This window comes from Leopardus geoffroyi, chromosome E2 (assembly GCF_018350155.1).
Source record: "Leopardus geoffroyi isolate Oge1 chromosome E2, O.geoffroyi_Oge1_pat1.0, whole genome shotgun sequence".
Lineage (NCBI taxonomy): Eukaryota > Metazoa > Chordata > Mammalia > Carnivora > Felidae > Leopardus > Leopardus geoffroyi.
In genome coordinates this window covers 8,245,758-8,260,713 of record NC_059335.1, presented here as the reverse complement: position 1 = coordinate 8,260,713, position 14,956 = coordinate 8,245,758, and the positions used below count along the sequence as shown (strand labels likewise).

The window sequence follows — 14,956 nt, the reverse complement described above, 5'->3', positions numbered from 1 at the left end:
CTAGGGACAGGTAGCCGTCGTGAGAAACTGAGCCCCCCCCTACCCGCCGACAGACAACAAGGAACCGAGGCCTCCAAACGAGGCCACCTCATGGGGACCCTGAACCACAACCATCCAGCTATGCCACTCCTAGGTTCCTGACCCTCAGAAATTGTGTGAGACAATAGGTTTATTCTTTTAAGCAGCTACGTTTGGGAAGGGGTAATTTTTTTACACAGTGTTAGACGATATAATGGTCTAGTTAAAAAAAAAAAAAATCACCATAGGGGCTCCTGGCTGGCTGAATCAGTACAGCATGTGACTCTTGATCTTATATGTTATATACATATATCATATAATTTTTTAAAAACCACTCTAAAGGGGCGCCTGGGTGGCTCAGTCGGTTAAGTGTCCGACTTCAGCTCAGGTCACGATCTCGCGGTCCGCGAATTCGAGCCCCGCGTCGGGCTCTGGGCTGATGGCTCAGAGCCTGGAGCCTGCTTCCGATTCTGTGCCTCCCTCTCTCTGCCCCTCCCCCGTTCATGCTCTGTCTCTCTCTGTCTCAAAAATAAATAAACGTTAAAAAAATAAAAATAAAAAAAAACCACTCTAAAAAGGTTTGGATCCACGGTCCCACACTGTACCACAGGTCCTTATTTCTACCCCCTATTTCCTTTCCAAAGAACTGTGCCATCATCATCAACTCTCTGGAAACCCCATTGGCTCTGGATCGAGTCACGGGGAGAGGCTCGTGCGCGGTGTGTGTGGGATTTACCAGCCCTCCTATGGTGCCAAAAAGGAGAGAGATTTCATGCCAGCATGAGAGGCCATTTATTGTTCAGGGGCTGGGCCCCCACGTTTTGGGGGAGCTCCCCCACCGCTTCCTCCCCCCATCGTCCCTGTGGACCCCTCAAGTGGCAGGTTGCTGAGTTGATCGTGGAGGGAGCACATCTTCAGGTGTACATAGTCCAGAGTGGCCACCTTCTCCCTGTAATAACAGAGAGTGGGGGGCTGGTGCTGATGAGGCCAGATGCCAGGGGGCTAGAGTGGAAGAAGAGGGTGACTCAGGCCCTTTCCCCAAGACCTCACCCTCCTCCCACGCCCTCAGCCTCCTTCCTCACTCCGGCTTCATCTTGTCGGTCAGCAGCAGGTTCTTGGCCCGCAAGGCTTCGTCTTGGGCCAGCCGAAGGGTGGAGCTTAGGGCCTCTGCCCTGATGTGTTTGGCCAAGGCCTGGCGCTCCAGCTCCTGGGGAGAGGAGTGTAGGCGCGGCTGGGCTTGCCGGGCTGGGCTGGGGGTGGAGCGGGAGCTGGATCGCGGCGGGCAAGGGTCATGGGGCCCATGGGGTCCACGTTCCTCCCCCAGGGTTTCCCATCATGCCTTGGACCTGAGACTGACCCCAGCATCCCACAGTGGGCTTTCCATATCCCACCATGTGCTGAACCTGTGGCTGTCCCACTGTCTGTCCCCTAACGTACTGCCCTTCTGTGTCCCAGCAAGCACGCAACCAGCATCTAACATGTTGTCCCCTGATGCCCGTGAACCATCGTGCATTTGATATGTGTCCAGGTCCCAGGATCCCATCATTGGTGAACTACATCCCCTAATTCGTAAGACCCCGCATCTCTATTAGACCAGCATCTCAGTTAAAATAATAATCCTCAGTCCTCTGGTTCCCTACATTCCACAACGTCCCAGGCCCCGTGTTCCTCTCATGTATTAGTCCTATAGTCCTGCCACATCAGTGTCGTCTCACCCACTGCAACTTGTGTCCCATCGTACATTAGGCCAGTATCCCATAATACATTAGGTATCTATGTTTCGGGATGTACACAGGCCTCAAGTTCCATCAGCTAATAGGCTGGGGCCGGTGGTGCAATACCTCGTGAAGAGCTGTAGTTCCATTTCCCATAATGCACTAGCTTACTGTGACTTGTATTCACTGGGTCCCCTGTCTGACCTCAATGATCCCATATTGCGTCCCTTAAGGTCTACAGAAAATCAGGCTTGTATTCCATGAAGCTGTAGACGAGCGTCTGTCTCCTGTGTCCCACCATGCATCAGATCCAATGTGTCATCCACTGCCTTGGGCCCAAGTCCATCACCCCGGGTCCCATAATGACTGACCTGTGACTTACCACCCACCAGACTGCTTGCCTCTCTTCCCTACCCCGATGCATCAGATCCACGTGTTCCCCCAACACCTGCCACGAATGGTGTTTAGTGCTTCCCATCCTGCCACACACCAACAGTATCCTTGTGTCCGGGGCTCCCCTCCCTTCCCCCTGACCGAAAAGTGGGGCGTGATGGCCTGTGGTCTCTGGTACCAGAATCTTCTTGTGTAGCCTCTGGCAGCTGGGGCAGGCGGGAGCCAGGCCCCTCTGCTTCACCTCGTCCACTAGGGGGGTCAGTGCTCTCTCCAGTAGCTGCTGCAGGGACTCGGTGGACAGCTGCTGCCCCTGGCTGAGGGAGGGGCAGTCACCTGGTATAAGGAGCCTAATACCAACTCCATTCCCAGATGCCCCATAGCCACCTGCCCGGCCCCCACTCAGATGGCGCTGCCACTGTGCACCCACGCACCCTTCCCACCGTGCACTGGGGCCAACCTACAGTGCATCAGGTATCTTTTGATTTCCACAGTGTGGGTAATTCCCACAGTGCCCTGGGGGGTGCCCACTCCCAAAGGGTAGCAGACAGCCCTTAGTTCATGAAAAAAAAAAAAAAAACACATTTCCCATCATACACTAGTTAAACTTGAACCCGAATTGGGAGTCCCCCACTTCCTATTGCGGACCAAGCCTGGTATCCCTCCGTTCTCCAATGCATCAAGGTCTCAACCTTTCTCACGATGCAGAGAAACCTGGCCTCCCACCAAGTACCACATCCCAACCTTCCCACAATGCACAGGAAATCCAGGATGCTCAAAATGTATCATATCTTGTGTTCCACAAGACACTGACTTCATCTTGTGGGAAGGGGAGAAATCTGGCTCCCATAACGCACAAGGACTAGCCTGTCCTAAAACGCATGGGGATACTGTCCCACCGTGAACTCCTCCCTATCCACTCCACCCCCTGCCAGAGTCTTGGCCAGTGCCCCATCTCCTTCAAGGGTCTGTCCTCAACGTGACCCAGAATGCACCACGCCCCGCCAGGCCCCATCCCCTTACCTGGCACAGCGGGTACAGGAGCCTTGGGGCGGCCGATCCAGGGTCATGGAGAGGTCAGACCCTCTTCGAGAGCTCCGAAATTGCCGCCCCAGCTCCTCCAGAATAGGTTTCATTGGGCCCAGCCCCTCCAGTTCGCTCCTCAGTGAAGCCACAGACACTGCAGATCGCTCCACCCTGAGGTGAGGGTAACCAGTGCTGCGAGGTAGCCTCTCCAACGGTTAAGTCCCCTTAGCACTTCACCCATTAGCGCAGCCCCTCCGTTTGCATCTAGTCTGCGATACTCCGGCCCTGCCCCGCCCCTCTGCGCTCTGATTGGCCTTTCCTTTGTGTTTTAAGTTCTGAAATGCCCTTCCTGTTCTCCAATTGGCTTTCCCTGTTCCGACTTGGTTCCTCCCCTTATCCTTTTAAGGCATGGAACACAACACTTCTCTAATTGGCTCCGCCCCTCGATCCTTATTATCTATAGCAAGCCACCCCCTCTTTCTAATTAGAGCTTCCACGTGCCAGGCTAGGGGCTCGACCTCTAGGCCCCAGGTGATGGGTCCATCACCCCGCCCCCTGTTCCCTGGCCGCGCGCTCGCCTTGGTTCTTACAAGGTGCACAGCTCGTCCGCCCGGCCCCGCAGCTCCTGTAGGCCCCGCGCGGTCTGCGCCTGCTCACGCTGCGCCCGCTCCCACTGGCCCAGGAAGCCGTCGAGCCTGCCGCCCAGGCCCCCGAGCAGCCGCAGGGCCTCCTGTACCGCCCCCTCCTCCTGATGCCACCGGGCAGTCAGCGAGGACACCTCCCTCCTGGAGAGGCAGAGGTAAGGAACGGGTCAGGGCTGAGGTTCGGACGGGTCTCCAACGCCCCCTCCCTGCCCATGGCTCTGGACCCACCCAGCTCCCAAATTCTCCTGTCCTGCCCATTTCTTGCAATCCTCTCACGTCCCTGTCCCCTTGTCGGGGGCCCTGGCCCTTCCCTTGTACTGCCCCCCCCCCCCCAGCCCCATGCCATAGCTCCTCCAGACGCTGCGACTCTGATGTTGGAACCCCCGAGGACCTGTCCCCTACCCAAACCCGCCCACCCTAGTTTCACCAGACGCGGACCTCCCTTCCGCCAACCCTATACTCAAAACTCAGCTCTTTGAAGTCCGGCCTTTCCAGCTCACCATCCCCAACAGCCTCCCTCCTGGGCTCCTGGAGCTCCATCGCATAGGCCCTTGTCCCGCTCTGATCTTCGAGGCTCCACCCTCGGGCCCGCCCATGTCAGGTCCTCGAGGTTTCACACCCTCGCACCCTTCCCACTTGCCTCAGCTCCTCAAGGCCGGCAGAGACCTTCTGCCACTCCTGCTCGCTCACGACGGGGCCCTCCCCCGCCCGCGGCCCCATTCCCCAACCGCCTGAGGCCATGCTGCGCGGTCGCGGGGGTTCGTTGGGGCTCCCCGGAGGGCCAGAGGAGCCAGGGGGCTGGGCGGGGGGGCCCAGGCCCTGCCGAGAGAGGCCAGCCTCCAGCTTCTGCTCCAGCTCCTGCAGCTCGGCCTCCTGCCTCCGCGGTGTCTCGTTCTGCAGCTGCTGCTGGAGATAACGCAGCTTCTCCTGGGCGGGGAAGGAAGGCGGGGTGACACCGTCCAGCCGCTTGCCTCCCACGACCACCTCCACCCGCCAATCTGCCCAATGACTCCCCGAGATTGGAAGGTAAATGGGTGGGGAAGAGAAGAGTGGGAAGCCCCGTTTCGAGTCTAGATGGACTCTCCATTGCTGTTGCTGGGGAGGACTGGCCCGTCTGAAATCCCACTCGCTTTAACCTCCGAATGCTTGCCTCCACGTCCCCATCCAGCCCTCCACCCCCACTCCGGTTCTCCGTGGGGCCAAATTCCAGCCCCTCCTGTTAGAACAAGTGAAGCTTTTCCAACATGGTGCTGGGAAAGGAGTGAGAAACGGGGGCCGGACAGGCATTCCTGCTCAGAGTCGGACACGAGTCCCTCTCCAAGACCTGAACGCCAGTACGCATGGAGGAGCTTGAACGTGAACGTTGAAGGGGCGGTGGCGGTGGTGATGGGGGGCGGGGGTGGCTGGGCAGGAAGCCCCACCTGAAGTTCGAGTACTTCGAGTACCTCTTGCGTCTGACCGTCTTGCCCAACCCCCTCCCCCCTCACCTCCAGCAGGGCAGAGTTCTGCTTCAGGACGTTGGTTTTTATTTCAGCGTCTTCCACCGACTGGGTCACCTTCAGGCAGTTCTCCTGGGTCAGAACACCAGGGCAGGGGCCCTGCCTTCCCATTCCAGTTCCGGCCTCCCAACTCTTACCCTCGCTAGTTCCATAGAGGCTCCCACCCCTCCTCTGAAACACACCTGCTTCCTCCAGTCTGCCTGGTTCCCTGGGCTTTAGGGATGGCTTCCTCCGTAGACTCCCCTCCAAAGGCTAGTTTTCTCCACCCATCTCCTGTCCATGACTCCATTCCCCCTCACGTTTCCACCTTCTTCCTACTTCCGCTCCCTTCTCCCCACCCTTCTCTTGCTCGGCTGTGGCTCACCTTGAGTTGACTGCAGTAGCCTTCTAGTTCCTCCGCCTCTTGCCGCCTTCTCTCTAGATTCTCGCTCAGCACAGAACACTCACTCTGGAGCCCGGAAGGGAAGAGAGGTTAGCCAGGGCCACGAGGATACCCCATGGCGAGGAGAGGCTGGGTCTGGGAAGGACCCTTTCCCTTCCCAGCCTCAACCTTCCCAACCAGGGCTGTGGGGGCACTGAGTTGGAGGAGAGCTCTAGGAGAGGAACTTGGCCGTGGAGGAAGAGGAGGTATTGGGGGGGGGTCCCCACACCTGCAGTGTCTGCACGTGCTGGTTAACCCTGGTGGTCTTTTCCTTCAAGCTGGTGATGGAGTCTTTGGCACGGACCAATCCACTGTTGACCCCACTCTGGGGAAGAATGGGAGAAGGCAGGTCAGTGGGTGTGTGGGAGTGAACCCCAACCCCAAGAAAAAGGTCTAGAACGGAGAGGAGGCTGGGTTTGCACCTCAATTTTGCCCTACAATGGCTGTGTGACCTTGGGCCGGGGCTGTACCTCTTTGATTCTTGGTACTCCTGTTCCATGAAACCAGAGGGTGGGCTCATTTTCTGCTTGGTGAATGGGAAGGAAAAGAAGTGGGATCCGGAAGGGAGTGGGGGGGGGGGTGTCAGGGGAGAACTCAGATCCATGGGAGATGGATGGTCACAATTGAACCTTGAGAGAAATGCCCTTGGGGTCCACAGACATAAATAAGATGAACTATTAAAACACATGCTGTATTTTTCTCTCCAGGCACTGGAAAAAAATTTTAAGATGACCCACTTTCCAGATATAAGTGCTCACTGAGCACCATGCCACACACACACACACACACACACACACACACACACACACACATTTCCTTTTCAGTCCTCTAAGCCACACCTTTTGAGGCTTTTTGGCCCAATCTGCAAGTGAGGAAAATGAGGCTTAGAGATACAATCCCCCCTTGAATTCCCAGGTACACAGTGCGTGAGATGGCCTTGTCAGATTTTAAACCCAGAGCCTCTGTTTTAAACCATGACACCACATAGCCTCTGATCATCGCCACATTATATCACCAGAAGATGCTTTAGGACTCATGCGAAGCCAACTGTGGCCCAAGAGGGATGCAGGTGGCAGGATCCACTGTCTGCTCTTCCACATTTTTAGATGACTTAGCCCGGCACACGACTGTCCAGGCAAAGACTACATTTCCCAGGCTCCCTTGCAGGCAGGTGTGGCCACACGACAAAGTTTCAGCCAATGGGATGTGAGGAGCAGTAAGGTAGGCATTTTCTAAGTCATGCCTTTCTTAAAGGAAAAGAGGGAAAACATCCCCCTTTCTCTCTTCTTGCTGGCTGGAGTTCAAGGTTGGTGGCTAAAGCCAGAGCAAACATCTTGACCACCAGTTGCAGGACACAACAAGATAGAGAAGGCTGAGTCCTCAGTACTGTGGAGCCGCTGTACTCAAATTCCAACCACTGACCATGATGTCCATGTGAGAGAGAACATCTTCCATCGTGTTTAGCCTGTGCTATTTTGTGTCTTTTTGTTACTGGCAGCCACACTTGCGACTCTATAGCTGAACCTCCAGAACACGGAGCCTGTAACGCACTTCATTTGAAGAGCAAGCCTGCTCCGCTTGTTGAGATTATCATGTGAGAGAGAAATAAAGTATCTTGCCTAAGCCAGTTACTTTGGTGTCCTTCACAGTTGCCGAACTAGTACGCAAAGAGAAAAGGGAGAACAGGTTTCCTCTATCGTAAGAAAAGGACAACATCACGTTCCTCGCATGATTGCTCTGGAGAAGAGGTGTGATGAGAAATATCGTATTGGGGCACCTGGGTGACTCAGTCGGTTGTGTCTGACTCTTGATTTCCGCTCAGGTCATGGCCCCAGGGGTGTGATTTCGGCTCCGGTCATGGCCCCAGGAGCCTTCATCAGGCTCCACATTCAGCATGGAACCTGCCTGAGATTCTCTCTCTTTCTCTCTCTCCCTCTGCCCCTCTCCCCTGATCTCTCTCTCTCTCTCTCTCTCTCTCTCTCTCTCTCTCAAAATAAAAAAATAAAAGAAAAAAGAAATGTATTAAGGCGACATAAGCAAAATGATGGATCCCCAAAATTCCACCCCTCCATAAAAACAATGAAAAAAAACTGCCCAAACCTGTAAGAGTCAAGTCCTTGAGAAGGTGTAACCATTATAAATATATATATGCACCAAACAGAGCTTTAAAATGCATGAAAGAAGGGACGCCTGGGTGACTCAGTCGGTTAAGCGTCCGACTTCAGCTCAGGTCAGGATCTCATGGTTCATGAGTTTGAGCCCTGCGTCGGGTTCTGTGCTTGACAGCTCAGAGCCTGGAGTCTGCCTCGGATTCTGTGTCTCCTTCTCTCTCTCTGCCCCTCCTCCGTTTGTACCCTGTCTCTCTCTCTCTCCCTCTCTCTAAATAAAACATTAAAAAGAGTTTAAAATGTGTGAAACAAAACCTGACAGAATTGAAGGGAGAAATTGACAATTCAACAACAATGGTTGGGGACTTCAGCTTCAGTATCACGCTTTGAGTAACGGACAGCACAACCGGAGAGAAAATCAACAAGGAGACAGAAGACCGAAAAACCACTCTAAACCAGCCAGACCTAACAGACGTTTGACAGACAGCCCTCCACCCGGCAAGAGCAGAATACACATTCTTCTCAAGTGCCCATGAGACATTCTACCTCGGGTCCAGGATGGACCCTGTATTGAGTCAGAAAACAAGTCTCAATAAATGCAAAAGAACCGAATCATACAAAGTATGCTTTCTGACCTCAGTGACCTCAGGAGAATGGAGAGTAGAAGTCGTTATCAGAGGGGCACTTGGCTGGTGCAGTCAGTTGAGTGTGTGACTCTGGATCTCGGGGTTTTGAGTTTGAGCCCGCGTGGGGTGTAGAGGTTACTTTAAAGTCTGAAGACAGAGACAGAGGAGGAGGAGGAGGAAGGAGGGTATGAAGAACTAGGACATCTGCATAGACCCATAAGAAGTAAAGAGATTGTGGCTCAGTCGGTTAAGCGTCCAGCTTCCCGCTCAGGTCATGATCTCCCAGTTCACGAGTTCGAGCCCCGCATAGGGCTCTGTCGCTGACAGCTCAGAACCTGGAGCCCGCTTCGGCTCTCTGCCCCTCCCCGACTTCTCTCTCTTTCCCTCCCCCCACTTGTGCTCGGTCTCTCAAAAATAAATAAATGTCAGGAAAAAAAAAATTTGTAAATACAGTAAAACCTTGGTTTGCGAGCATAATTCGCGCAGGGAGACCTGCTTGTAATCCAAAGCGCCCATATATCAAAGTGAATTTCAAGAACCATTGGCTCAGTTGTGATCACGTGCCATTCGATGGCACGTACTACTCGTATTGCAAGACAGCACATTTATCAAGTATGAAATGTATTAGAAACGTTTGCTCATCTTGTGGAACACACCCAGAACAAGCTACTCGCCATCCAAAGCTTTACTGTATGCCCATAAGTTCTTTGACACTTCTCTAAATGAGGAGACTTACCTGCCTCACTTGAATGTCAGCTGGACTTAGTGACCCTCGTCGCTAGTAGAATAAGGCAGAAGTGATGGTGTGTGATTTAAGAGACTAGTTCACAAAAGGAACCTTGGCTTCCTGCTTGCCCTCGCTTGCTCTGGGAAGTCACTGCCATGTCACAAGCAGCCCCTTGTGGGGAGGCCCATGGGACAAGGAAATGAACCTCCAACTAAGAGCCTTATGAATGTGGATGTGCAAACTCCAGTCCTGGTCAGTCCTTCGGATGGCTGCCCCTACTGACATTTTGACTCCAACCTTATGAGAAACCCTGAGCCAGAACCACCTAGCTAAGCCGTTCCAGGCTGGTTGTTCTAAGTTTGGGGATCATTTGTTTCACAGCAGTAGCTAACCAATACACAAAGTGATTTTTAAAAATTACTTATTTTGGGGGGCGCCTGGGGGGCTCAATTGGTTAAATGTCTGACTTTGGCGCCTGGGTGGCTCAGTTGGTTAAACATCCGACTTTGTGATGGTTCACGAGTTCGAGCCCTGTGTCGGGCTCTGTGCCGACAGCTCAGAGCCTGGGGCCTGCTTCGGATTCTGAGCCTCTCTCTCTCTCTCTGCCCCTCCCCACTCATACCCTCTCTCTGTCTCTCAAAAATAAATAAAACATTAAACACGTTTTTTTAATTGTTTGTTTTTTAGAGAGAGCGAGCAGGGGAGGGGCAGAGAGAGGGGGGGGACAGAGGATCTGAAGCGGGCTTTATGCTGACAGCGGAAAGCCCGATGCAGGGCTTGAACTCACAAACTGTGAGATCATGACCTGAGCCGAAGTTGGATGCTTAACCAAGTGAGCCACCCGGGCGCCCGGAAAGTAGGTCCTGGGGTCTACTCCGTTCTCCCACTTAATAGTTGCACGACCTCAGGGAGGGGACTCTTACCCTACCTGTCACATGGAGGTGAGGTTAATAGCTACCTTCCCAGGGCTGGTGGGAGGGGCACAGGCTGGCCTGTGGTCAATACTTCTTTGAGAAGGGGCCATTTGGGCCCCTGGGGGTGAGTCTTAGCTTCACTGAGAGCAGATCTGGGGGTGGTGAAGACAGGGCCTGTCGCCCTTGGCTGAGAAGCGAATGGCCTGATGGTGAGGGGAGAGCCAGAGATGGGGACAAATCCCTCCTTGGCCACCCATAGGCTGCACCTTGGCCATCAACCCCCCCACTCCGAGCCTGCTTTGCTTCCTTTGCCATAAAACAGGAATGATGCTACCTTGCTGAGACGGCAGTGAGGAAGGGTGGCCAAGATGGTAAGGTCAGTAAGGCAAGCTCAATGACTAGTGTCACCATTGTTGAAAATAATGACAACAGGGCGGGAAGTACCAGGAAGGGGCTTAGCACCAAGACCTCACGTAACCCCCAGGAATTCTGCCCTGTCCATCTTTGCGTTGCTTCACCGACCTTCTCAGAAAGCAATACCACCATCTCTGTTCCTTTCCTGGCCTCGTAATGGTGTCGTCGCTTAAGACAGGAGGCCCAAAGCTTCTGCTTCGTGTTCTCCTGCTGTTCTCTGTTGGGTCTGGGACTTGTCATCTCAGCCGGGGTCCTCAGGCGCCCAGTTCTCTTCCTTCCTCTCTCTGGGTCTCTGTCTCCCTCTCTCCTGGTCCCTGCTCTCCCCCTGCCCCAAATATCTGTCCCACAGTCTCTGTGGCCTCTGTCTCCCACCTCTGGATCTCTGTGCCCCCCCCCACCAAGTTTCCCTCCCCCCACTCTGGTCTCTGTCCCCTTCTCTCTGGGTTTCCGCCACCTCCCCTCTGCCTGTCTCCAGCTTTCTCTCCCGTCGTAGCTCAGGTGCTGAATGCCAGGATGGGCTCTTGCTGTCCCCGCCCTACCGCTCCCGCCTGTGCCCCTGGATGTCGGCTGTCATTACTGTTTCCATCTCAGAGAAGGAACCTCAAACTGCTGGGAGGCTGATGCATCCGCGCAGCCCCACCGCAGCCCATGGCTGCTTCAGGCCATGCTCTCAGCAGGGCTCCTTCCCGGCTGTCACAATCCCCCGGGGACGGGATGTGACTCAGAAACACTTCTGGTGGGAGGCAGGCCTCTGCAGATGCTCTGAGAGGGAGGACACTGCTCTGGCTGGGGGAGATGTCTCCGGGGCCACCCGTCCCACCAGGACTCTCTCTGCCCTGTTCCCTTCTTTCCATCTGACCCTTCCATCCCGGGACCTCACCCAGCCTCCTGTCTGGCCTCCCTGCCTCCAGCCTCCGCCTTCCAGACATCCCCACACCAGGTGCAGAGGAGTCGTCCAGGGAAAGAAGGGACCTTTGCATTCACACCACCTAATCCTGGCCCTGTCTCTTACAGGCTCTCCTACTTTGCTCAGGTCATTCCACCTCTCTGTTCCTCAGTTACTTGTGTTTCCATCTTTAAAAGAATTTTTTTTTTTAATTTTGTTTAATGTTTTCTTTATTCTTGAGAGAAAGAGAGACAGAGCATGAGCGAGGGAGGGGCACAGCGAGAGAGGGACACAGAATCCGAAGCAGGCTCCAGGCTCCGAGCCGTCAGCACAGAGCCCAACGCGGGGCTCGAACCCGCGAACCGCAAGATTGTGACCTGAGCCAAAGTCGGACGCTCAACTGACTGAGCCACCCAGGCGCCCCTCATCTTTAAACCAGTAATTATACCAGTTCCCTGACAGAACTTCTTTTTTTTTTTTTTTTTTTTTTTTATTTAATTTTTTTTTTTTCAACGTTTATTTATTTTTGGGACAGAGAGAGACAGAGCATGAACGGGGGAGGGGCAGAGAGAGAGGGAGACACAGAATCGGAAACAGGCTCCAGGCTCTGAGCCATCAGCCCAGAGCCTGACGCGGGGCTCGAACTCACGGACCGCGAGATCGTGACCTGGCTGAAGTCGGACGCTTAACCGACTGCGCCACCCAGGCGCCCCTCTGACAGAACTTCTAAGAGAAGAAAACGAGATTCCCCACCATGGGGATGTGACACAGTGCCTGGCACATAGTAGGTGTTCAGTACATGGGAATGGATTCGGAACTCCTGAGCTGCTCCTCTCCCCTACCCAGGAACCTTCAATGGCTCCCCATTGCCCTCAGGAGCACGCCCACAGTTCTCAGCCTGCGTGGCCTCTGCCCTCTCCACTCCAGCCTCGTCCCTCTCACCCCCCACACTCCAGCCCCAGAGACCTAACCCCTTCTCCCTGTCCTTTTGCACCTGCTGTTCCAGTTAGCTAGAACACCATTCTCTGTCTTCTGCTCGGGGAACACCTTCCTTATCTTCAAGATCCAGCTTCGGTGTTGCCTTTTCTGGAAAGCCTCCCTTGACCGTGGCCGACTGGGCCAAGGCCACCCTCTTCAGGGCTCCCACAGTGACCTCTACTGTCCCCATCAATGCAGGGTGTCCCCCCCCCCCCCCACCACCAACTCCTGAGACCGTCTCCACTACTTATAAGCTGCGTGACCTATTGAACCTTTCTGAGGCCTCAATATCTTCCTCTGTGAAATGGGGATAAATGACCACAAGCAACACTGATTCGGAGCCCGCAGCCGTGCTAAACGTTTTACAGAACGGGCTCCGCTTCTTTGTCATGACCACCTCGTGAGGCGGGCGTGGCTGCATCCAGAACGCTGTCTGGCTGTCCATTTGCTGCCCCTACACCAGCGCCTGGCACATCATAGGCGTTCAAGACCTATGTGTTGAAAGAGCAAACGCACGCATTTCCGGTTTTACAGATGAGGAAACTGAGGCTCTTAGAACATAGAAGGCGCTCAGGAAATGCTAGTGAGCCTTGTGAGCAACATTACGACCATGGTTGTCATTCGTGTAATTCTCAGAGTCCGTATCAAGCCCAGTTCAGGGCCTGGCCCGGAGGAAGCCTGGCCGGGGTGGAGGGTGGCAGGCAAGTTAAAGGATCAAACCGTAGGAGCGACTTGGTGGGCTCCGTTGGTTGACGGTCCGACTCCTGACTTTGGCTCAGGTCATGATCTCGTGGTCCGTGAGTTCGAGCCCCGCATCGGGCTCCATGCTGACAATGCAGAGCCTGCTTGGGATTCTCTCCCTCCCTTTCTCTGCCCTCCTCCTACTCTCTCTCTCTCTCAAAAGAAATAAATAAACATTTTTAAAAAGAAAAAGAAAAGATCAAACTGTAGCACTCTATGCTCTAGTCAGGAATTCTCTAAATCCCCCCCTAGACCTCGCTCACCTCTCGGTTTTGCCCCAGATTTAGGTGATCCCCTCCGAGAACTCCTACTCAACCATCAAAGCCCAGTTGCAACAGCCGCCTCCTCCAGGAAGCATTCTCTGATATTCCCAGCCTGGTTTGAAAGTTATCACCGCAGTCTGTCTCTGCCAGCCCCACCAGACCGGGGGTTCCCCGAGTTCAGAAACCTGGCCTAACTCCTACCTGGGACTCCAGCCTCACCCAGAACATTTGGAAGCGAGTGAACGAACTAAGGAGACCAGTTCCCTAGGCAACAGGCATCATTCACCCAGGATGGGACTGATTCAGGGCTGGCTTCGTGGTTAGGGGAGGAGGCGGCGGTTCCTCTGGGCCTGGAGGATGACCAGAACTTTCTTCCTCCAAGTCAAGACAAGCCCCCCACCCCCTCCCCCCCCTCAGTATTTGTCTGCCACCAGGGCGAAGACCCTAGCCTTCCCCAGCCAGGGCCCCTCACCAGTATTTCCGAGATGTCTGGGTCATCCGAAGCCCAGGGTAGGGTGGGGGAGGCAGGGGGCCCCGGCAGTGCAAGAGGGCCACTGTCCTCTGTGGTTGAGTCTGTCCCTGAGGAGTCAGTGGGCTCCATCGCGGCCAGGTTGAGCAGTGACACGTTGGTGCAGGCAGAGGACCTCTTGAGGTTCAGGCACCAGTGCGTTGGCTTGTGGGACATCCGAGGCTCCACCCTGCGCAGGAGAAACGGGCAGGGGGCTCGAGACACAGCCCCAGGGGGTCTGGTGCCTCCGGCCTCCCTGTCTCCACACCGCCCGCCCTCTCTGACTGCAACCTTATCGTCCACTTTCTTCGTCCTCCTCCCTCTCTGCTGCCTGCTTTCTCCTCCCTCCTTCCACCCTCCCTCCCTCCATCCCCACGACCCTCTTCCTCTCTACCCCCCTCTGCTGCCACCACCGTCTGGCCTGGCCCTCGGTTGCCCCCTCCTCGTCTCCCCCTCCCCTTCCTCCAGCACCCACGGTGGCACTCGTGCTCTGTTGGAGGCAGTGCCGGGCGCTAGGACCGTCCCCGACAGGGTGTGACGAACCCACCCGTGGAACGACACGGCCTTCTTTTTCTTCGTGATCCCCTTGGCCGGGGTGCTCACCCCCCCAGGAGCCTCGGGGACCAGCTCGGAGTGGCTCTCGACCCCCGCGGGGGGGTCCCCGGCCTCATGGATCTCTTTGGATTGCCAGATTGTCTTGACCACCACGCTCGCCATGGCGTGTGGGGGGGCCCCTGCCCCCGGGGACTCCTTCCTCTGAGACTCGCCACCTACTCTGACCGCTGACCCTCAAAGTCCCTGTCCTCCCAGGCCTGCCTCATAAAGGACCCAACCACTGGGCCCCAGTAAGGGGGGGGGCGGTGCATAGGGGTAGGAGAAGGCACTGGCCAGTGTCTTCCCCCAGGGGGTCTCCCTGAACACGTCTGGTTCTACCAGATATGTTCCTTCCATTAGAACCACAATGGATTTCTCCATTCTAGTCCAGAACTTACGATGGATGGGCCCACTGGCCCTCGGGAGAGGTTCAGCTTCCCTTCCCCTGAGACTGTGGGTTCATCCAGCCCCTGCCCGCCACCCT

General features: G+C 55.2%; 1 protein-coding gene and 1 long non-coding RNA gene across 12 annotated transcripts; one reads left to right on the top strand and one right to left on the bottom strand.

Moving 5' to 3' along the window:
• Positions 1–786: 786 nt before the first annotated feature.
• Positions 787–14,760, bottom strand: TSKS (testis specific serine kinase substrate). Of its 9 annotated transcripts, none has more exons than XM_045441836.1 (11): positions 14,426–14,760; positions 13,843–14,068; positions 5,943–6,038; positions 5,657–5,740; positions 5,281–5,391; positions 4,434–4,720; positions 3,740–3,934; positions 3,147–3,320; positions 2,305–2,440; positions 1,069–1,268; positions 787–967 (listed from the first exon to the last, which is right to left on the bottom strand). In XM_045441836.1, exons 1-11 carry the CDS (start codon positions 14,593–14,595, stop codon positions 811–813), a joined length of 1,836 nt encoding a protein of 611 aa, XP_045297792.1. In that variant the 5' UTR covers positions 14,596–14,760; the 3' UTR covers positions 787–810. The 9 variants fall into 9 exon arrangements, with proteins under 9 accessions (XP_045297792.1, XP_045297794.1, XP_045297793.1 ...); XM_045441838.1 differs by having other exon boundaries at positions 5,281–5,349; XM_045441837.1 differs by having other exon boundaries at positions 5,281–5,364; positions 14,426–14,759.
• Positions 4,826–7,340, top strand: LOC123578728. Of its 3 annotated transcripts, none has more exons than XR_006702486.1 (3): positions 4,826–5,127; positions 5,992–6,062; positions 6,732–7,340. It is a non-coding gene; the product is annotated as an uncharacterized LOC123578728 (long non-coding RNA). The 3 variants fall into 3 exon arrangements; XR_006702485.1 differs by lacking the exon at positions 4,826–5,127 and adding an exon at positions 5,256–5,368; XR_006702487.1 differs by lacking the exon at positions 4,826–5,127 and adding an exon at positions 5,256–5,368 and having other exon boundaries at positions 6,421–7,340.
• Positions 14,761–14,956: the final 196 nt, after the last annotated feature.

Excerpts from the sequence above, each read along its gene's own strand:
- TSKS (XM_045441836.1), bottom strand. The coding sequence starts at position 14,595 with ATGGCGAGCGTGGTGGTCAAGACAATCTGGCAATCCAAAGAGATCCAT. Across the intron at positions 5,392-5,656 it reads GCTACTGCAGTCAACTCAAG|GGCCCCTGCCCTGGTGTTCT; the intron begins GTGAGCCACAGC and ends ATGGGAAGGCAG. Across the intron at positions 2,441-3,146 it reads TCCTGTACCCGCTGTGCCAG|CCAGGGGCAGCAGCTGTCCA; the intron begins GTAAGGGGATGG and ends CCCCTCCCTCAG.